The sequence below is a fragment of the Rhamphochromis sp. 'chilingali' genome (assembly GCF_963969265.1).
Source record: "Rhamphochromis sp. 'chilingali' genome assembly, chromosome: 21".
Lineage (NCBI taxonomy): Eukaryota > Metazoa > Chordata > Actinopteri > Cichliformes > Cichlidae > Rhamphochromis > Rhamphochromis sp. 'chilingali'.
The window spans coordinates 23,480,835-23,501,841 of NC_137949.1; the positions used below are offsets into that span (position 1 = coordinate 23,480,835).

A 21,007-nucleotide genomic window follows, 5' to 3' on the forward strand; every position below is an offset into this window, starting at 1 on the left:
AAGGAAAGATGATACAGACACTGAACCTGAAATGTCTCTCCTTCGCTGTTTTCAGACTAACATCGGCAGCATCCTGGCAGCTGTCAACCCATACAAGCAGATCCCTGGTCTGTATGACCTAGAGAGGGTGGACTTGTACTCCAAGCACCATCTGGGGGAACTCCCTCCACACATTTTTGCTGTAGCCAATGAATGCTACCGCTGCATCTGGAAACGCCACGACAGCCAGTGCATCCTCATCAGGTAATGATGGAGGACATTCAGGGAATTCTTTACCCATCTATCCCTCTATCTTTCTCTACTAAGCTATCAAAACATGACTTTGTTTCCTAAATCTTGTCTTTCTAGTCTACTATTTCTAGTATGCTTATTCCCAGAAAATCCTGCTGTTCCTATGCCTGTTTGTAGTTGAAGCCTGTGCATAGATAGTGAAACACTGACAGCTATTAGACCTAATGAAAAATCAAGGTAAAGGCTTAAGGAAGTGGAAGTGGTTTGCATCCCAGACATATTGATGTCAGTGGTTGATTGGAAATGCGAGACAGAGCAATATTCAAGACCAAGCTAGAGAACAAATAGATTGTGATCATGACCGTGTCTCCCTTTGTTTTGAAAATAAATACAATTTCCTCTTCCAAATTAAAGTAGGGTTATTGGTTCGCATGATTAAGTGGCCTGATCTGGTTCTAGTGTCCACCATCCCATCATGCTTTCACTTGTGCTCAGCCTGATTACGATAGGCTGAATATCTCTGAGGTCTATCAACCTGCAACACCAATTAGATAACCGGAGAGGTTCAAGATACGGGAATGTCAGTGAAGGTCATTGTGTGTAGGATTTAATTGGGCTATGTGTGTCTTTGTGTGTATGTGTACTCCAGTGGGGAATCAGGAGCAGGGAAGACTGAAAGCACCAAACTGCTGTTGCAGTTTCTGTCAGTGATGAGCCAGAACTCAGCCGGAACTCCTCCCTCAGAGAAAAGCACGCGTGTGGAGCAAGCCATCGTACAGAGCAGGTATGCGAATCAGTGAAGTAAACATGACAAGCTTCAGGAAATGCCAAGAAACAAGTCAGTGGGTTAGCATCTTTTCCATGGAGCGTGCTACCTGCTAGGCTGTGGTGAAGAAATAATCACTAACGCCAGAAAATATGATGAAGTCTAAGTTTCTGTAATGACTACTTGTATAAGTAGTAAAAGGACGGGATTAGGAGTGTGTGTTTTACACATTTTATATATCAGATTAACAGCTTACATGGTAAAGATGGCAGCCATTCAAGGCCTGCTTATGGCCTTTGCCTTTTCTTTGGGATTTTACCAGCTCATTTTACTTGAGACTTTAAAGCCTTTTATTTACATCTCTAACAGGGTGTTAAGTTCTCAAAGAATAATGTTTTGTGTAACTGAAATTTCATATCATTTAAATCCAAGTGTCAGGATTACAACTGTGCGAGTGCTAAGTGAGCACGGTTTGAGCTCATATGGATATTATGTTCTCCTTAAAATGTCGAATTTGTTGAAGTTTTTTCTGGAAAACATATGGTAAAAAAAAAAATACTGTAAAAATAATTTTTCCCCCTTTTCAGTCCCATCATGGAAGCTTTTGGTAATGCTAAGACTGTTTACAACAACAACTCCAGTCGCTTTGGGAAGTTCATCCAACTTCACTTCTCTGAGAGCGGCAACATCCAAGGAGGCTGCGTCATAGATTGTATCCTTGCTTTAAAGCACAATACATCTAACTGCATGAAATTTACACCTGTGTATGATTGAACGGGTGCTTGTTTTTGCATACACGCATAAAAAGTTGTGGTAGAAATGTATGTTTCTGATTCTTAGAAGGTGAATTATATGAATGATGAATTTCTTTGACTCACTTCCTGTCAGATTTACTTGAAAAGGTAAGGATGTCTCGACCTCCTCGTATCAAATTTATTAGGAGTCACGTGTCAGTCTTACATTGTCAATCACAATAAAATGTTCATGGAAACTTTGCTACCCTGATTTTTCTGTAGAACCGCGTGGTACGACAAAACCCCGGAGAGCGAAACTACCACATCTTCTACGCTCTGCTGGCAGGAGCTAGTAAAGAGCAAAAAAGTAAGAAGCTGTGCGAGCGTAAATATCAACAGCGAGCTTTTATTATTTTTATTATTTTTCAATGATCCAATTTACACTTTTGGCTTCATGTGAGAAGTTATTGTAAAAATAGTTTGATTTCAGTTATAATAGAGAAGAATAAATATTGATGGACAAACATTATTAATCATTAACTTTTACCTGTGAATACATATCGTTTGCTCACATTATACATTTGCTCTTGCAGGCCTCTACTTCCTGGAGGATCCCGCTGAATCTTACCACTACCTCAGCCAATCAGGATGTCTTAAGGACAAGAGTCTAAATGACAAAGAGCTGTTTAACAGTGTTATGGTCAGTATTGATTTTGTCTTCAGTTCTTCAAGTAGATGTACTGAGGTCTGTAAGAACAGTTCTCTATTGTTATCTATTGTTTTTTTTATCCAGTTACAAAAGTAGCAGAGAGATTCCAACGCTAACAGGATGATAGCAGGGAGGATTGGTGACCTTAGATTGTAAAGTTTGATGTCCTCACAGCCATAAAACTGTTAATCTTTTTTGTTGAACACTGACATATTGTTGTCTTAAGAGCAGAGCAGGTTAGCCTCAGAGAAATAAAGATCTTTTCCCCTCCATTTATCAAACCTTTTTCTGGGATGTGAATGTTATCAATGAACCTTTGGCTCTGAGAAAGTGCTCACAATCTCTTTCCCCGTGCTCGTCTTTGCACAGGAGGCGCTAAAGGTCTTGGAGTTCACGGAGGAGGAGATCAGAGACATGTTTAAGCTGCTGTCGGGAGTCTTACAACTTGGCAACATTGAGTTCATGACTGCAGGAGGAGCTCAGATCACCACCAAGCAAGGTCAGAGAAGTGCTCATAGAAAGTGAGTTAGATGATATAAAAATCGAGGTAGACATAGAAAACGTTCCAGATGTTTAACATGTCTTTGTCCATGTTTCCAGTGGTTACCAATGCCAGTGAGCTGTTGGGGCTGGATGCCTTCCAGCTGTCTGAAGTCATGACTCAGCGCTCCATAATCCTCAGAGGAGAGGAAATCTGTTCCCCACTTACTATTGAGCAGGTCCCTATACACACATGCATATAAACACACTTTAATTTACCCCTCCATGTTTGATTTCTGCCTCTTCCTGACATAGTCACATTACTCATTTCAACCCTCCCTTGGGTTTCCCCCTCATTGCTGCAGGCTATTGATTCCCGGGACTCTGTCGCCATGGCGTTATACTCCCAGTGTTTCTCCTGGATCATCCTCAAGATTAATCAGAAGATTAAGGGGAAGGAAAACTTCAAATCCATCGGCATCCTTGACATCTTTGGTTTTGAGAACTTTGAGGTGAGGGCTTTGACCTTCCCTCTGTTTGGCAAATTTTGATTTTGAGGTCATGAATTTTCTCCTCCGCTTCCTAAGCTGCCAGCTGCTACTCATCCTGTTACTAAGCAAGATTAATGAGTTTCTTACTACTGACTAATCACTTCACTGAAACACTGAGTTATCATTCATATAGGATTCTGACAAAGACAAATGAAAAAGCTTACTAATAAGGTTTTTCTTTTCTATAAAAGAAAGAGCTATACGAAAAACAGAAATTAGAGGCCAGGTGTAACAGAGAATAATTTATTAACAAAACTTAAGAATTTACAAAAGTATTTTTTGAGTCTCTTTAGACCAGGGGGATAAAAAGGCAGAGAGGCAGAAGGGAAATAATATGGAGCTGGCAGGTTGAGTACTGACTGCAGGAGAGCACTGAGATGATCTGAGCCAAGCCAAGGAGAGGACAGAAGGAAAGCCAAATTAGGGAAAGCTGCAGAAGCAGGAAAGCTCGATAGGACCAAAGCAGGACCGGATCTGCCATCTGATTAGTGGACACAAAAAAACCTTATAAACAAACATATTAAACAGCGGTTGAATGAGACTAAATGGGAGTCTAATAGTGGAGTTTTCAAGGCAGAGGAAACCACAGAAGAGGGTATAGGGTTCCTTTCTGCTTGGTTAACTTCTAACAGATTAGCAAATGCATTACTTGTTCATAATGATACAGCAAAGAGCCAGAATTAGGGCACTGAAAATAAAAGAAGAACTTGAATAAGCATTTTCTCTTTTTTCTGGCAAAACTGGAATACTTTGGAAACGTGCTACTAGCTGGATTCATGAACCCAGAGTTAGCTGAGCCACACGATAACCAGCTTTGTGATTGCCGTTATGCAGGATCGCCATTTTTAGATTCACTGATCCAGATGATCCAGACAAAGTTGAGCTTGTTTCACGACACAGAACCATGACATGTCTGTAAGTCAATCCCTGCCTCTGTGCCTGTAGGTCAACCGGTTTGAACAGTTTAACATCAATTATGCCAATGAGAAGCTTCAGGAGTACTTCAACAAGCACATCTTCTCTCTGGAGCAGCTGGAGTACAACCGGTACGTGAATATGGAACCTAAAGACATTCGGATTGTGAAGCGGACTTTAAAGTGTTTAAGGAAAAGGGAATGGAAGAGTAAATTTAAATATGACCTTTTTCTTTTTCCTTGCATAAATATTTTGTTGTACTCTCCACAGGGAAGGTGTTCAGTGGGAAGCAATTGATTGGATGGACAATGCCGAGTGTCTTGACCTCATAGAGAAGGTAAAAAATACATTTGCTATAACTCATAGCATAAATGTAATGAAGATGTTAGTTTTTGAGTGCATGATCTTTTCTCAGTCCGTTGAAGGGAATTGAAATAAAAACTCCAGTACTTCACCATTACTAAAGACCAGCTTGGGTGCCTCCTTCAGATCTGTTTTTGGAAATCTAATAATTTGTGGGGCCGATGTCTTAGAAAGTGGTGCTGATTTCATAATACTGATGCAATAACACCACTTTACCCCTCCCCCCCTCCTTCTCTGTCCTAGAAACTGGGCTTGTTGGCACTAGTGAATGAAGAGAGCCGATTCCCCAAAGGAACAGACTTCACTCTGCTGGAGAAGTTGCACAGCCGACACTCTGTGAGTTATTTACACATCTCCTAATGACCTCTATGCGTAATTCACTAAATGCTGAGCTTATGTTAAATGCCATGCTTCTGTTTTTGCAGACAAACCCTTACTATGTCAAGCCCAGACTTGCTGATCATCAGTTTGGTATCAAACATTATGCTGGAGAGGTGAGTTTTATTCAGAACGGACCTGCTGCACGCCATCATTGTGTTGTAAAGTCAGTGTAGTTTATAATATCTGTTTCCGACAGGTCCTCTATGATGTCAGAGGAATCCTGGAGAAGAACAGAGACACATTCAGAGATGACATCCTGAACATGCTCAAGGACAGCAGGTAATATCTGCAGATATGATGGTTAATTAGGACTCAGAGGTCTAATTAACCAGTCATTCAAAGAAAGAAGGGTTTTAAAGGTAAATCCATGTTTTGTTTGCCTTGTTTTAAGCTGATATGAATTATTGGGCTGAAGTCCAAACAATAACCAAAATAATGGATATTAGTTTCTGAAAATATGAAAAAAGTGTTTCTAAAAGCTTCTAATGAGCTTTGAAACTGACCATCCAAACACACTGTGGTGGATTTTTTGTTTATTTTTTCCAGCTCTGCCAGTTTCCTTGTTGTTATCCCGATGTACCCTGTAATACGTTTTCTAACATGAGTTAGCAGATGCGTGTGTTTCATCCTTTGTATTTCTGTCGATTCATAGACTGGACTTCATCTACGACTTGTTTGAAAAGGTCGGCAGCAGGAACAATGAGGAGAAGATGGGAACAGCCCGGCGTAAACCTACAGTGAGCTCCCAGTTCAGGGTGAGTGATATGATGTTGGTGCTAACTGTTAACTAAGGGTCTTGAACTGAGAGAATAATTAAAACGCATTAAAGAAAATGTTTTTGGGGTTTTTTGGAATGGTAGTTATGATTGTTATGGCGATGTATCGGCATTTATTGTTTTCTTAATCTCTTTAGGACTCTCTTCACGCTCTTATGGCCACTCTGAGTGTTTCCAATCCTTTCTTCATTCGCTGCATTAAGCCCAACATGGAAAAGGTCTGTTTTTTCTATCCAATGTCTTTATCTACTCACATATTCATGTTAATATCACTATCTGACAGTATTATTCTGTACTATATCAAGGTTATGTGTTAAATCCTTTGTATCATCCTTTCAGACTCCAAATGTGTTTGACCCGGAGGTCGTGCTGAATCAGCTGAGGTATTCTGGGATGTTGGAGACCGTGAAGATCCGTCGTGCTGGCTTCCCAGTTCGCAGAACATTCAAAGATTTCTTCTCTCGGTAAAGATCTCTAAATCTACATTCTTACATATTTTTCTATATCTGTGATTTGTTTTTTAAAAGTATCAATTCTTTTCTTTAACGTTACATTTTTATGGCAGTTATAAGATCATTCTGAAAGAAAAGGTGCCGACAGCAGGAGATGATAAGAAGAGAACCACAGACCTTCTGACCAAATATGATAAGACCAAGAAGGAGTGGCAGTTAGGCAAGACTAAGGTGAGGTTTTTTTTTTACCTTTTGGAGATCTAAAATGGCAAAGTTTTGTACAGTGTCTCATATCAAGGTTGTTTAACAGGCTGGCTATAAACTGTTGTCACCTCTTTGTTTTGCAGGTGTTCATGAAGGAGTCTTTGGAGCAGCGTTTAGAGAAAGACAGAGATGAAGTCCGCCGCCAAGCCGCCATGATAATCCGAGCCCACCTACTCACTTTTTCTGCTAAGTAAGAATCTTGTGACGTGAAGTCATGTTTTTGGGACCAGTTATGTTTGTTGCTTTGAATTTTGTGTTATTCGATCCACAGGAAGCACTTCAAACGTGCACGTGCCAGCGTCGTCACCCTCCAGAAACACTTACGAAGGCACATCCAACGCAAACGGTTTGTGAAGCAGCGCAAGGCAGCGGTGGTGCTGCAGAAACACCGACGAGGTCAGGTGGCGCGTGCTCACGTTCGAAAACTGAGAGGGGTGAAGAAGAAGAAGGAAGAAGAGCAAAAGACGAAGGAGGAAGAGGAGAAGGAGAAAACGCTGGGCGAAGGGGAGACGGAGGAAGCGGAGGGAGCAGATGCAAAGGTAAAGCCGTCAGAAGCATCTTCACTGGCATTAATGGGAGTGTTTTAACCCTTTCGTCTGCTCTTTAGGATGAAACTCGCCAAATGGAGGAGATCCTGCAGCTCGAGAGAGAGATTGAGCGCTTGCAGAAGAAGAGGGAGGATGAAGTGTCGCAGCTCTGTGAGTCGTCCAAGCAGGAGCTGCAGCTGCGCCGGGACGCTGAGCTCAAGCGGATGAAAAAGGAGGCATCGCGCAAGGCCACGGAGCTCATCGACCTCCTGAACTTTGGAGGCGTTGATCCCTCACTGGGAGCAGTCGGGGCTAAGCCCGCTGCAGAGGTGAAAGCTCCAAAAGGTGCCAGCACCACCAGAGGAGCATCCAAAGAAGAGGATGTAGACGAAGGCTTTCATGCTGAGGAGGAGTGTATCCCCTTGCCTGACTTCCCTCCCCCTGCTGAGACAAATGCTCCTGTGGATCAGGAAATATTTGCCCAACTCCCTCCTCCACCACCTGCCTTTGCAGAGGGAACAGTGCCCCCTGTACCACCTCCTCCGCCCCCCCTTCCATCAGACAGCATGCTTGCGGGTGGAATTCCTCCTCCACCTCCCCTCCCTCCACCCGGAGATGGCACCACTGTGCCTCCACCACCGCCTCCACCAGGAGAGGAGGAGAAGAAAGAGCCAGAAAGGAAAGTGAGCATGGTGGAGAGCCTCGTAGATGGCGAGGAGCCGATCTACAGCATGCCGGCCGACACAGAATCAGATTACGACCAAGAAGAGGAAGAGGGGTCAGTCACCGCCGGAGACGACAGCTCCGTGTCGGGAAGCAACCGAGGGAGCGCGGCTGTGGCGGACGAGGAACACCCCAGGAAGTCGACCTGCACCAACGCCAGCATCGAGTCCTACAGAGGCAGCTCTGACTCTGTGAGGACACACACTTACACGCATCCTCACAAGCGTGCACGCAGATATGTATGAGCAGCTAGAGTATACAGTGCATTTTAACTCATTGTAATAAACTGTTAGCGTGCTATCTCATTATGGAATAAAAGTAATTATTATTAAAAGCATAAGCAGGTCACTAACGTTCTTGTGTCATGTTGCAGTATGCGGACAGTGATGATGAACATGATGGCATGATGGACACTGATGAAGAAGTGACAAATGGCAGGGTGACTTTGCTCAATGGAAATGGGCCACCATATTTCCACGGCTACCTATACATGAAGGGTATAGATGTTTTTCTTTGTAGAGCTGGTGTTTCTGATCTATTTCTGTAGCACTTGCATTATTAAATATAGCAGATAATCATAGCTCTGCTCTTTCAGTGTGGGCACCAAATCCTATCCACTAGACCTTTTTTTTTTAATTGACTATGTCTCCCAATTGTGCTCCCTCAGCTGGTCTCATGATCCCATGGAGGAGGCGCTGGTGCGTGTTAAAGGACGAGACCTTCATGTGGTTCCGGTCCAAACAAGAGTCTCTGAAGTCAGGCTGGCTCTACAAGAAAGGAGGAGGACTGTCCACTCTGTCACGGAGGTTGTTGTAGTTATTACTGAGCGAAGCCTGCATGCTTTGCAAATAAAAGCACTATTACAGCTCAGCGCAATCTGATGATGTGATGATTTTTACAAAGCTGTTCAGAAAATGTCAACAAGATGGGTCTGTGAGATCCTACCACACTGCCAAGCAGAAGATCTTAAAATGTAACTGAATGTTTCATATTTCCTCATAATTCTATAAAAGGTGAAGTATAATACAGTATGACAGCTTCATGTAACACCACAGTGTTTGTTAGCTTGATTTATTTAAATGTAAATAGCTTAAAAGTCACAGATTTATTGAATCCGCATGAATGGGTTAATTTGTCTGTAGTTCTGAATGCCGTTGAGTATTTGTGTAACTATAGGGATTAAACCCCCTGCAGGAGTTCACTACAATACATTAAAGCCAATGTATTAAGCTTTTAGTGGTTCTTCAATTAGTTGGTAATTGATTTAGGAAAAGTATGTGTTCAGAGTAAAAGTTGGTGGTTTTCTTTTTGGGGAAAGAGATGTAGTTGTGATCTTGTTAAATAGAAAGGTTGAGAGGGCAATATTAAGCTTATGAAGAGTGCTCATGGTGTCTTATTTCTCTGCAGGAATTGGAAGATGCGCTGGTTTGTTCTGAGGGACAGTAAGCTAATGTACTACGACAACGACAGTGAGGAGAAACTCAAGGGAACCATCGACATCCGAGCAGCCAAGTAAGATTTCTGACAAACCCCACCACCAGAAAATCACACAAAGTTTTCTTCACTATTTGTCTAGAGTTGTGTGGCTAGCAAAACTCAAGAAAAAACAAACAGAAAATCACAAGCAAATACAGAAACATGTTTCAAGCAGACCAGATCATAATGGAAATTTACTGATTTAAAATGTGTTGTATGCAGCTCGGGCATGTTCTTCAGCTTCTCGCTGGATCAATGGAAATTTCCTCTTGATTTCTGGTCCACTGGTCCAGACAGAACCTGAATTTCTCAAACGAGTGTCCTTTTTATGACTTCATAGGGAGATTGTGGATAACCATGAAAAGGAGAACGCTCTGAACATTGTGACAGATGAGAGGACATACCAAGTGTTCGCAGAGTCGCCTGAGGATGCGAGGTATGACGTAGACTTGACCATAGACTGCTAATAATAAAAACAAGCACCTATCCCTGTCTGATTTCATAGCTTTAACATGATGGCATCCTCTTCGTCTGTGCAGTGGGTGGTTCAACGTGCTCAGTAAGGTGCGAGTGTGCACTCCCGAGCAGCTGCTGGAGATGTCCCATGAACAGGCCAACCCCAAAAATGCTGTGGTCAGTCTTTTAAAAACACGAATCAGTAAATTCCTCTGATCTGAAAATATTCTTCCCACAAAATGTGCATGTTCGATAGCTTGTAATTGGTTGTAGGTGATTATTGTTTTAATGGTTTTCTTATCGAAAACGATACAGATAAGGTTGTGAACAGTCACGAGTTGGATTGGTTTATTAAGACAAATAGTTCAGTTTGAACAATGCTCTCCTTTCTCATTCAGGGAACTCTTGATGTGGGATTGATTGACTCCGTTTGTGCATCAGACAACCCTGATCGGTAAGTTTGACCAGCTAGAAAAGAAGCTGATGTTCTCCTCATATGCAGAAGAAGAAGAAATTCTCTCTCTGGTTGGAGTATGAATGAAGAACTTAGTAGAAAAGAATGACGAGCAACTTTATACAAGACCTGAGACTTACTTTAGTGCCAAGATCAGCACTAAAGAAATGCAATGCAGCCACAGGTGCTTGTTTTGCACCATGTGGCTGCAAAACAAACCCAAATCATCACCCCTCCAAAACCAAGCTTGACAGTTATTATGAGGTGTTTCTCCTGATTTGCTGTGATTGGTTTTCACCGAGCGTGCCACTGTGCATTATCTACAAACACTCCACTTTAGTCTCATCTGTCCAAAGGACTTTGTTCTTGTTGTGTGTTCAGATGTAACTGTGGAAACCTAAGCCATACTGTTATGTTCTTTTTAGAAAGAAAGAGGCTTGTTCAGTCTTCTTCTAATTGTGCTGTCATGAAATTTAACATTTAGCATGATAACTGAGGTCTGTAGAGTGTTAATTTTTGCAGTTTATGTGCACATTGCTTTATCTGAGCTTGAGATGAAGTCGCTCGCGGGAAGACTGGCATCGGTCTTGAATGTTTTCCACTTGAAATCTTTCTCACTGTAGCACCATGGTTTCCAAATTGTTTGGAAATCAATGTTTGCCTACTCAGACTGACTGGCAGCAACAGTTCTATCTCTGAGATAAATGCTGATATTTTTCCTCTGTGGCATCATGTCAATACCTGAATGGTCCATATGAGAAACCTGGCAGAATTTCTCACTATATTGAGGTGGTCACGCTTGCTGATCATCAATTGGTCAAGTGCATTTTGTTAGCAACACCTGGCTGCTACTTACCCTCATAGTTCATGTTTTCAGGCCAAACTCTTTCGTCATCATTACGGCCAATCGTGTGATCCACTGCAACAGCGACACACCAGAGGAGATGCATCACTGGATCAGTCTGCTGCAGAAACCCAAAGGAGATGCCAGGATAGATGGACAGGAGTTCCTTGTCAGAGGTGAGGGTTTTGGATATTTTCAAACTTATAGATGCAACTCTGTGCTTTCTATATTTTATTACTTTTTTTTTTTTTTACTTTTGGGAATATTTTAAGCAAGAAAATATTGGGCCATTTATAGATGTTAGAACTATACGCATTATCTGTATTTAATTTTCGCTAAAAACACCATACTGTCATTTTTAAAACAGTCTATCTTCAACGTAAAGGTTTAGGTATCACAATATTTTCTACATTCTTTTTCCTCTTGTTGCCTCCCTCTCCTCTCCATCTTCAGGGTGGCTCCAAAAGGAGATGAAGACAAATGCCAAGAGCACCTCCCTTAAGCTGAAGAAGCGCTGGTTTGTTTTAACCCACAACTCCCTGGATTACTACAAGAGCTCAGAGAAAAACTCCTCCAAGATGGGAACTCTGGTCCTTAACTCCCTCTGTTCTGTCATTCAGCCGGATGAACGAGTGCACAGGGAGACAGGTGAGCAGAGAGAAATGAAAGGAACGGGAAAGAAGGGCACATTTAATCAGGGATTATACTTACGAGGTTAGGGATATATGCCGGTGTCTCAGTTTACAATTATAGACTTGATAAATGTACCAGTACCCTGGTTTTATTGAATTAGATTAAAAGGATTTATTGCACAACTCTCATAAAACTTAATCACGATGTTAGTAGAAATAATTTTATTGGATTTAACCCACCCTCTTTTTTTTACAGGCTACTGGAACATCATCGTGTACGGGAGGAAGCATTCCTACCGTCTTTATACTAAGATGCTGAATGAAGCCATGAGGTGGACAGCTGCTATACAGGGAGTCATAGACAGCAAGACCCCAATAGAAACACCAACTCTGCAGCTCATCAGAGACATCAAGGTAAGACGCTCACATAGACAGAGTAAATTCAAATTCATCAGCAGATGTGTGTCTTTAAGATGATTTTTTTTACACCATTGTGTCTTCTCAGGAAAATAGTGTGAACCCAGAAATAGTGGAGCAGATGTACAGGAGGAACCCCATCCTCAGATACACACAGCATCCTCTGCATGCGCCTCTACTGCCCCTCCCTTACGGAGAGGTCACCAGCTGTGAGTGAAATAGAGAAACCTCTTACGCTCCCAACTTCCTGTTTCATAGGAAATTAAAGAGGCCAAAAAAACCCACTCAAAAAAGTGTAAAATGGAGTAAAAGTTCTGTCATAGGGTGAAAAACTGGGTATACCCAGGAGGGGTCGCCAGCAGATCACAGGACTAACATAGAGCTAGACAAGGACAAGCTCACAGATCCACAGCCAGAGCTAGTTTAGAGTTGTCATTAAATTTAACAAGCATTTCTCTGGACTGTGATAACAATTGGTGTCCACAAACAGGAGCTTCAGAAGGGAACCTGCACGGGCAGCCACAGGGAGAACATGCAGACAACATGTTTAACACTTTAAAATGCTGACATTGGCACAACAGTCATCCTTTAATGTAATCTTTCTTGATGTTACTGTTCTCATCTTTAGCCTAATTGATTACCTACGTGTTTTTTTCTCCGTGCAGTACAAAGGCAGCAGGGTTACGCCAGTCTGCAGGATGAGGCCGTGCGAGTTTTCAACTCACTACAGGAGATGGAGACACTGGCAGACACGGTGCCCATCATTCAGGGCATCCTGCAGACGTGTCAGGACCTGCGCCCTCTCAGGGATGAGGTACTTTTGTATATTTACTTTCAGAATAAAACTTGAATATTTTATTTCCCATAGAATATTCTTTCAGTTTTCCAGCTGTTTACACTCTGATAAAAATCTTTTCCCCACAGGTTTATTGCCAGGTGATCAAGCAGACCAATCATGTGCCTCAGCCTAACAGTCCAGCCAATCGTGCACACTGGCATCTGCTCACCTGCATGAGCTGCACCTTCCTACCCAGTCGAGCCATCCTCAGATACCTCCGCTTCCACCTCAAGAGGTGAGCGTCTGCATTAGGGATAGCATTTCCCTCACAAAGCATCCATAAAATGCATGCGTGTAAATGTGTTGTGTATATTTGTGTATTTGTAACTCAGGATACGTGAGCGTTATCCAGGCACGGAGATTGAGCGGTATGCCACCTTCATTGGAGAATCCCTGAAGAAGACCAAAACTCGTGAGTTTGTTCCCTCTCAGGAGGAGATCGCCGCCCTGCTGCTGAGGCAGGAGATGAGCACTACTGTCTACTGCCATGGAGGAGGTTCCTGCAAGATCTCCATCAACTCACACACCACTGCTGGAGAGGTGCATAAACACAATAGATACACAAACATATTTCTCTTTGAAATGCATTATTTAAAATGCACACCTGTAAGATAAAGTTAGAAGTGTGTTCATTTTACACTTGTATTGAGTGTAATGATCCATCACTCACACCTATATCTGGAGACTTGCAGTCGCATTAGCTCATCTTAAACATAAAAGAACAAAAATTAACCTTGAATAGAAGGAGAAAGCTGAGGCTGGGTGCATGTGATTTGCAAGTGATCTTTGAATTATTTGAAAAACCCTTTCAAGATGAAATAAATCAGTTTCAATGGGAATACTAAACGCCGTCTGAATGTTGTTACTGCAGGTTGTAGAGAAGCTGATCAGAGGTCTGGCCATGGAGGAAAGCAAGAATTTGTTTTCTCTGTTTGAGCACAACAGCTTCACAGACCGAGCTCTGGAGAGCAGAGTGATTGTGGCAGATGTTCTGGCCAAGTTCGAGAGGTATCCGAGTCTTTGTGAACAAACACTGCCGTCCATTTAACCGTGTCTTTGTTGTACACTTTGCAGTAACGCATGGCATGTTTTCCTTTATTTTTCAGACTGGCAGGCAGTGAAGAAGAGGAGGAGGAAGGAGAATGGAAACTCTACTTTAAACTGTACTGTTTCTTGGATGTAGAGAGCATGCCCAAAGAGGGAGTGGAGTTTGCTTTCATGTTTGAACAGGTGAGATTTACTCTAATTATTATGTTTAGCTCAAAGTGATAACCTAAATGCTGACACAAGAAGAAGCAGGTGAGACCAAAAAAGGTGAGCTTTAAAAAATATTGCTGAAGAAGAACAGAAGGTAGATCAGGCATGAGTAAAAAACTCTAAAGGATGTCCGAAAGAAAACAAGGAAATCTTATTTGTATAGCACTTTTAAAACCAAAATGCTTTAGAATAAAATTAATGAAATTTTCATAAAGTTTAATCCTACACACATTCACAATATTTCTACATAATAACACAACAGCAGCCTGTCTTCCAGAGTTCCAGAGATTAGCAGCTTCTAGAAGCTTCTCAAAAGTTATTAAGAAATAAACCTTAATAATCTTGAGTCAGTGTGGGTGTCTCGGGTTGGTGTCAAGGTTGACCCAAATCCACAAGAAGAAGTTCAGCAAGTGACGGACAACAATGTCTATAAATCGAAGCAGGAGGAAACATAAAGAGGCAAAAGAGAACAAACAGAGAACAAAAAGCACAACAGGGCAGAAAAATAAGGCAACCTGAGGCTTCAAATATACTGGTGACTACAGTTAACTAAAAGTGATCTAACAACTAAAACTAACTAAACAAAAATAAAAACTAGACTTTAAAAAAACCAAAACGATCTGAAACAGTTTTGTATCCATCCATCCGCTTCTGTTTATCCTTTTCGGGGTCGCGGGGGGCACTGGAGCCTATCCCAGCTGTCTTAGGGCGAGAGGCAGGGTACACACTGGACAGGTCACCAGTCTGTCGCAGGGCTAACACATAGAGACAGACAACCAATCGGACTCACATTCACTCCTATGTGTAATTTAGTGTTTCCAATTAACCTAACCCCACTAACTGCATGTCTTTGGACTGTGGGAGGAAGCTGGAGTACCCAGAGAGAACCCACGTAAACACGGGAAACATGCAGACTCCACACAGAAAGACCCCAGCCTGATGGTAGAATTGAACTCAGGAATTCTTGCTGTGACGCAACAGTGCTAACCACCGTGTCACTGTAAAATAAAAATATAGATGAAATATCGCTAATTTTAGTATTTGTTAGCTTAGCAAAATTGTTATTACAGGTTGCCTGATGTATCTGTTTATTCAGACTCTGGATATCAACAAGACTCTAAATCAACTGCTATGAAAAAGTTCTGTGTTTTTATTGTAATATATTTACTGATTTTCCTAAATCTTGCCTTTGACATATGTCCACCATACAATGATAATTAAAAAGACCAAAACTTACACTGAAACTAATAAACCTAACCATTCTCAAACAATAAAAACTAAACCGAAACAAGAAAATCCACTCAGCAAACTAACTGAAAGTACACTGTACTTAAAAAGTCAAAATGAAATAAGAATAAAAACTAATTAGAAAAAAGTAAACTGCAATAATTCTTCTGGGGATTAATCTGGTCACAGCAACACAGCTGGAGAAAATAAGGAACAGGTGAAACAAATGAATGATACCAAAACATGGGAAGTAAAACTTCAAACATCAAACACAGGAGTGAACTAAATACCAGAGTAAAACAGGAAGTGAGCAGGGCACAGAGACGGCCACTTAACATGGGAACACAGGTGAGGCAGGAATAAACTGAAAGCATGAAATGATATGAATCACCAAAAACAGAAACCAGATAGTGAGCAAGAACACAAATAAGAAAACTTAAACAGAAGAAAGAAAAACTGGACTCATGATATAACAAATCTAAGTTAAAGCAACAACTCTACAGTAGGCAAACATTACTCATAAACCCAAACCATGCGATAACTAAAGATTCAGATGAAACAAAAAACATTGATCCAAAAAGAAACTAAGAAAACTCAAAATCCTGCGTCAGGGACCCAGTCATGTATGTAGGTTCAAGACCATTTAGGCCTTTAAACACAAACAGTGCCACTTTATACTGGATGTTTCTGTAAATTTTGGAATAACTAATAGATGATAGATAATTGACTAACTCCAGTGTACAGTGAAGAAAAAGATAATAACATCATCCTCCTAAGATAATAAGATAGTTCTGAGCTGGAAGAAACTGCTCTTGACCCCAACATTTCTTTGTTAAATTTCAAATTAATGTCCCAAGATTATCCCAATGTTTTTAACATGAATGAAAGGAATTAAAAAGCCCTTAAAATGTCTTATTTAACCTCTTAATTCGTAATCGTGCCAAATTATATGATCTCTGTTGTGGTTTAGCTGTAAGAAACTGTGTGACATCAAGTAGTTTTTATATCTAAAAGCTCCTTGAATGAAGAACAAAGCCATAATAATCTCAAAGGAGTAAAAACCAGAAACCAAAACTAATTAATGTTGACACCTGACAACAATCAAAATCTAAGTCTGGGTTAAACAAACTGGGGAACGATACATAGATAAATCAACGAGGACCTAAAGATTGTAAGTAAAACGAGGCTTTCCTACATGAACGATGTAGTGGTGGCTGTTGACTCGCTGGTTCTCTGGCATGAATGTATGACTAGGTGTATTCATTTTTAGTAAGATTACAAAAGCAGTATTTGAACGCAATTCCAATTGAGCCTGATATTTTCTCTTCCTGCTGAAGATGTGATCCAGTCAGGAAATATAAGTGTCAGAAATGCAGACTGTCTTGCTCTCTCTCCCAGGCGCACGAATCTTTGATAAGTGGTCACTTCCCGGCCTCGGAGGAAACGCTGCAGCACCTGGCCGCTTTACGTCTTCAGTATCTCCACGGTGATGGGGCAGGTCGAGCCGGGTGGAGCCTGGGGAGCGTCTACCCAATTGGACGTCTGCGCAACCGCATTTTGCACTCCACCAAACCGGGTGTGGGGGTCACAGGTGGAGCTGGAGGGGCTGGAGGTGTTGGAGCTGTAGATGGAAAAGGCGTGGCAGTAGGACAAGGTGGTGTCGGGCCCTGCGTAGAGAAACGAAAGACTCCGAGCTTCCTGGATGGCACCCTTAGGAGAAGTTTCAAGACTGGTTCACTGAAGAAGCAGAAGGTCAGTGATGGAGGAAAAAGTAGCTTTTCATTAAAGTTAAAGAAAATATAGCTACTTCATTTTAAAATTCTACTTTGCAAAAGTGATTTGTACAATTCTGCATCTTAAGTTCACTGAAATCCGTCTCCTGCTATACTAAATAATAAATGAATAAATAAATAAATATACACATGATAGTTCGGAGGATTCGCTGATTGTTTCAGATGGAGGATGAGCAAATGCTTGAGATGTGGGTGAAGGAGGAGACGTCTGCAACACGGACCAGCGTGCTCGAGAAGTGGACTCGTCTGCAGGGCATGCCGCAGCATCAGGCCATGCTGAAATACATGAGCATCATTAAGGAGTGGCCAGGATATGGCTCCACCCTATTTGATGTGGAGGTGAGGAAAAACGCTCAGAAGATCAATTTTGGAGCTTTGTACAAATAAATTTGATCTGCTTCTTTTCCCTTCTCTCTTCTCTTGCTAGTGTAAAGAGGGAGGTTTCCCTCATGATCTGTGGCTGGGTGTGAGCGCTGACAACGTGTCTGTGTATAAACGAGGAGAACCCAAACCGCTCGAGACCTTCCAGTACGAACACATCACCTTCTTCGGAGCGTCACAGCCCTGCACCTACAAGATCATCGTGGATGAGAGAGAGATGTACTTTGAGACTCCACTGGTGAGAGCTCATCATTCGTTGTCTAATCACCCCCCCTCAGCGTATTTTCTCAGCGTAGGATTTGATACCTCTTATCTAGGATGTACTAATCTCCTTTTTCACATTTTAGGTCGGCGAGATCACCAAGATTATGCGGGCCTACATCAACATGATGGTGAAGAAACGCTGCAGCATCATGTCTGTGTCCAGTGTTGCCAGTGCCTGGGTCAGGTGATCTCTCCCAGCCAGTCAAAGCTCTTCGTTCATCCATCTAGTGACACCAGACGCCTTGGCTCCTTGCATTGGTTGGTTGTGTTTTATAAAGGGCAGTCACACCAACCAGCTCAACCTCCCACGTTGAATCATGAGCAGGGAATGAGCATCAATTACAAAAATGGGGAAAAAGTGGACACAGAAGCCAAATGCACACTCAACTGGCCTGGAGATCTATTAATAACGTAACATGAAATAGCATGAAAAAAAAAAACTGTTTTGGGGGGCTGTCCCATCAAATACATAACCCTCAGCAGTAGTCCTGCATGTAGATGTTCAAGCACACACCAAACTCTCCGTTTTTGGACAAATTCAGAAACAACAAGCACAAAGCAGCCACCCAGTCCCAGTCAGCCCCAGGTGGCTCCTCCAACCTCCATTGCACTGCCAGACAGAAGAAAGCCACACTTTCTCAGTTTTGTTAGTTTCTATCTCACTTCTCCTCTAATTTCCGAGTCTCTCTCTTTCTCTTTATATATCCTCACTCTTTGTTTGCGGTCGCTGTTAAGTTAAAATGCTAAATTCTTGTTCTTGCTTGCTTTCTCTGTCTGTTATCGATAATATCAGCTCTGTCACGTCTGAGGAAAAGGACTCGGTGATTCGTCACCAAACAACATAGTGTTCACCTGCTCACTCGTCAGCGCCACTGTGTGGCCACAAGAAGAAAACTCAGCCAAAGGAAGCGGCTTTAAGTATTTAAAAAAAAAAAATCCTATAAATATTCCAGAGAAGAAAGATTTACTTTGGATGCTCTCCAAAGTATGTGCATGGCTACGAGCCTCACTTGGCTCTGCAAGAACAATATCCAGAACAATGGCCAGAAAACCCCCCAACAAACTTTTCCCTATTTATGTCTACATGTCACACAAGCTGGATAAATGTGTATATTCGCCTACGTGCACACATAAACTGAACAAACATGTATCATTTTGTATCGTATATCACACATTATAATAAGAATTATTGTTACATTTTTGGTGGCCGCTGCACTGTACAGTATATAAATGCCATACTAAATGCAATGTGACACCTGCCATGTAAGATACATGCAAGTGATTGGTGTTAATAATGACCACTGTATGTCTGAATATGATGCCAATACTGTACACTGGCTGTGCCATTAATGTGACTCACAGAGAAGTAAGAGTAAGATAAAAAAAAAAAAAAAAAGGAAACAGACTATAGTGAGTCTGGCTGGTATCGTGGTCATATTTCTAAGAGCATTTTGATGAATTTATCATTGTTGTTATTTGTTGGACTCACTCTGAAGAATTAATTGGAGCCATGAAATCCTGTCTATCCTCATCTGCTCAAGCTATTCTCATTTTTTTCTTCAGAGATCAGGAGACTTAAGCAAAAATGCACACAACCTTGTTTGTCTGTGTTTTTAGCCTATTTATGAACATGTGATTTTTATTTAAACAATTACTGATAATACTGTTATTATTGTATTCCCCCTATCTTAGCCAACCTAAAGTGCTGTGTCTGCATTGCTGCTGTGTGTGTGAGTGTATTAATGGCGTAAACTGTTGGATACGAGAAGGGAAAAGAGAAGCGATACTACTGAAGTGATACTAGTGATACTACTGTATTCCTTGGAAAAAAAGAGATGAATTTACATGAGTAACTTTTGCGAAGAATGGTGTTGTAATTGTGAGTTAACGGGAAAAGCATGGAATATCAGGGGAGGGTTGAGGGGTTGTTTATTTCCTATTGTGCTGTATGTGTTGCAAAGTTTGTTCAGGAAGAATGAAAATATGCTTTTGATTATTCTTTTTTTTCGGCATCAGTGTACAAGAAGCAGATATGACACTGTGAGGACACGGGCTTGGAAAAAGTTTAATTGTGCACTTGGAATGCTGAAATTCATCACTGCTTTGTGTGTGTGTGTGTGTGTGTGTGCATGCGTGCGTGTGTTCTTTGGACTCGAAGTGAGGTCACCTGATGCTGTGCATTGCAGCTAGATGGCACTCATGTCAAACACCTGCAGAGAGCACTGTAAACAAAGTGTTCCCACAAAGCAGATATCCACTGGGAGTGCTCGCATAGCATGGAAAGTTACCGTCCAGCATGACAACATGCTCCAGTTATTTGTCTTATCTGGTTTAGATGAAGTTTCTAAACTTGTTTCTGTGGCAATAAGATTTTCAGGATTTGCCCCAAAGACAGATCTGGTTTGGCTTTTCACACCAGACACTAAAGTGAAGTTCTTCAGGTGAAATATGTTGTTGTTTTTCTAGTTCATCACATACTCTACAGGGTGGCAGCGATGATTTTAGAAAAACTGAGGCTGTGAATCCAAAACCCCTCCAACCCCTCTGAAGTGTTGCCCAGTAACCAAAAATAAATTTATCCACAGATTTAATGAAAAAAAAACCTGAATTGCGTCTTTAAATATAACAATTTAAAGTCTAAGAATATTGAAATCAGTCTCTACGACATGTAAAGTTGTAAGTGTACAATGCAGAGATTTGCTAAAATTCTCCAAATTTTAATAACCTCAGTGTCTTTAATCATAGCTACGGCCTGAAAGCATACACACAGCCCACTGGGATCCTGCCTGTAGATTTAGAATAAGCAGAACTCACTCACAGGTTCCACTTTGAACTTTTGGTTAATTTAGTTTAATCTAAAAAAAAAAAAAAAAAAGGAGTGAAAAACTGAAAAATTGAAGTTCACAAGCCATAAATCCTGAGGACCCTGGAGCTGTGAGATCTGGTTATTCTACATCTGTGGTTCTGTCTGTCACTGATATTACACTGAGTAAGAAGAACTTGCCCTGTAGTTGCTGAAATGTGATCAGCATGTTTCTTAATGGAAATTCTGATTACAAATCTGTCTTCAAGGGCAACTTCATCACAAAGGGTCCT

General features: G+C 41.5%; 1 protein-coding gene across 1 annotated transcript in view; it reads left to right on the plus strand.

Annotated features, from left to right (window-relative positions):
• The window catches only part of myo10l1 (myosin X, like 1), a 52,338-nt gene extending 33,026 nt beyond the window's left edge, over positions 1-19,312 (plus strand). Inside the window, exons 4-43 of the mRNA XM_080870878.1 lie at positions 56-243; positions 881-1,015; positions 1,585-1,709; positions 1,886-1,899; positions 2,014-2,098; positions 2,325-2,431; positions 2,810-2,939; positions 3,041-3,159; positions 3,286-3,432; positions 4,417-4,517; positions 4,657-4,723; positions 4,993-5,085; positions 5,175-5,243; positions 5,327-5,409; positions 5,783-5,885; positions 6,044-6,124; positions 6,246-6,370; positions 6,472-6,589; positions 6,706-6,812; positions 6,894-7,161; positions 7,230-8,063; positions 8,246-8,369; positions 8,540-8,678; positions 9,280-9,384; positions 9,689-9,784; positions 9,888-9,981; positions 10,203-10,258; positions 11,136-11,278; positions 11,556-11,750; positions 11,991-12,148; positions 12,240-12,360; positions 12,817-12,965; positions 13,076-13,224; positions 13,322-13,529; positions 13,861-13,997; positions 14,096-14,219; positions 16,872-17,225; positions 17,429-17,605; positions 17,694-17,885; positions 17,995-19,312. Coding sequence (XP_080727004.1) covers positions 56-243; positions 881-1,015; positions 1,585-1,709; positions 1,886-1,899; positions 2,014-2,098; positions 2,325-2,431; positions 2,810-2,939; positions 3,041-3,159; positions 3,286-3,432; positions 4,417-4,517; positions 4,657-4,723; positions 4,993-5,085; positions 5,175-5,243; positions 5,327-5,409; positions 5,783-5,885; positions 6,044-6,124; positions 6,246-6,370; positions 6,472-6,589; positions 6,706-6,812; positions 6,894-7,161; positions 7,230-8,063; positions 8,246-8,369; positions 8,540-8,678; positions 9,280-9,384; positions 9,689-9,784; positions 9,888-9,981; positions 10,203-10,258; positions 11,136-11,278; positions 11,556-11,750; positions 11,991-12,148; positions 12,240-12,360; positions 12,817-12,965; positions 13,076-13,224; positions 13,322-13,529; positions 13,861-13,997; positions 14,096-14,219; positions 16,872-17,225; positions 17,429-17,605; positions 17,694-17,885; positions 17,995-18,099 — 5,925 coding nt within the window. The 3' untranslated portion in view covers positions 18,100-19,312. The remainder of the gene's footprint in view (positions 1-55; positions 244-880; positions 1,016-1,584; positions 1,710-1,885; positions 1,900-2,013; positions 2,099-2,324; positions 2,432-2,809; positions 2,940-3,040; positions 3,160-3,285; positions 3,433-4,416; positions 4,518-4,656; positions 4,724-4,992; positions 5,086-5,174; positions 5,244-5,326; positions 5,410-5,782; positions 5,886-6,043; positions 6,125-6,245; positions 6,371-6,471; positions 6,590-6,705; positions 6,813-6,893; positions 7,162-7,229; positions 8,064-8,245; positions 8,370-8,539; positions 8,679-9,279; positions 9,385-9,688; positions 9,785-9,887; positions 9,982-10,202; positions 10,259-11,135; positions 11,279-11,555; positions 11,751-11,990; positions 12,149-12,239; positions 12,361-12,816; positions 12,966-13,075; positions 13,225-13,321; positions 13,530-13,860; positions 13,998-14,095; positions 14,220-16,871; positions 17,226-17,428; positions 17,606-17,693; positions 17,886-17,994) is intronic.
• Positions 19,313-21,007: the final 1,695 nt, after the last annotated feature.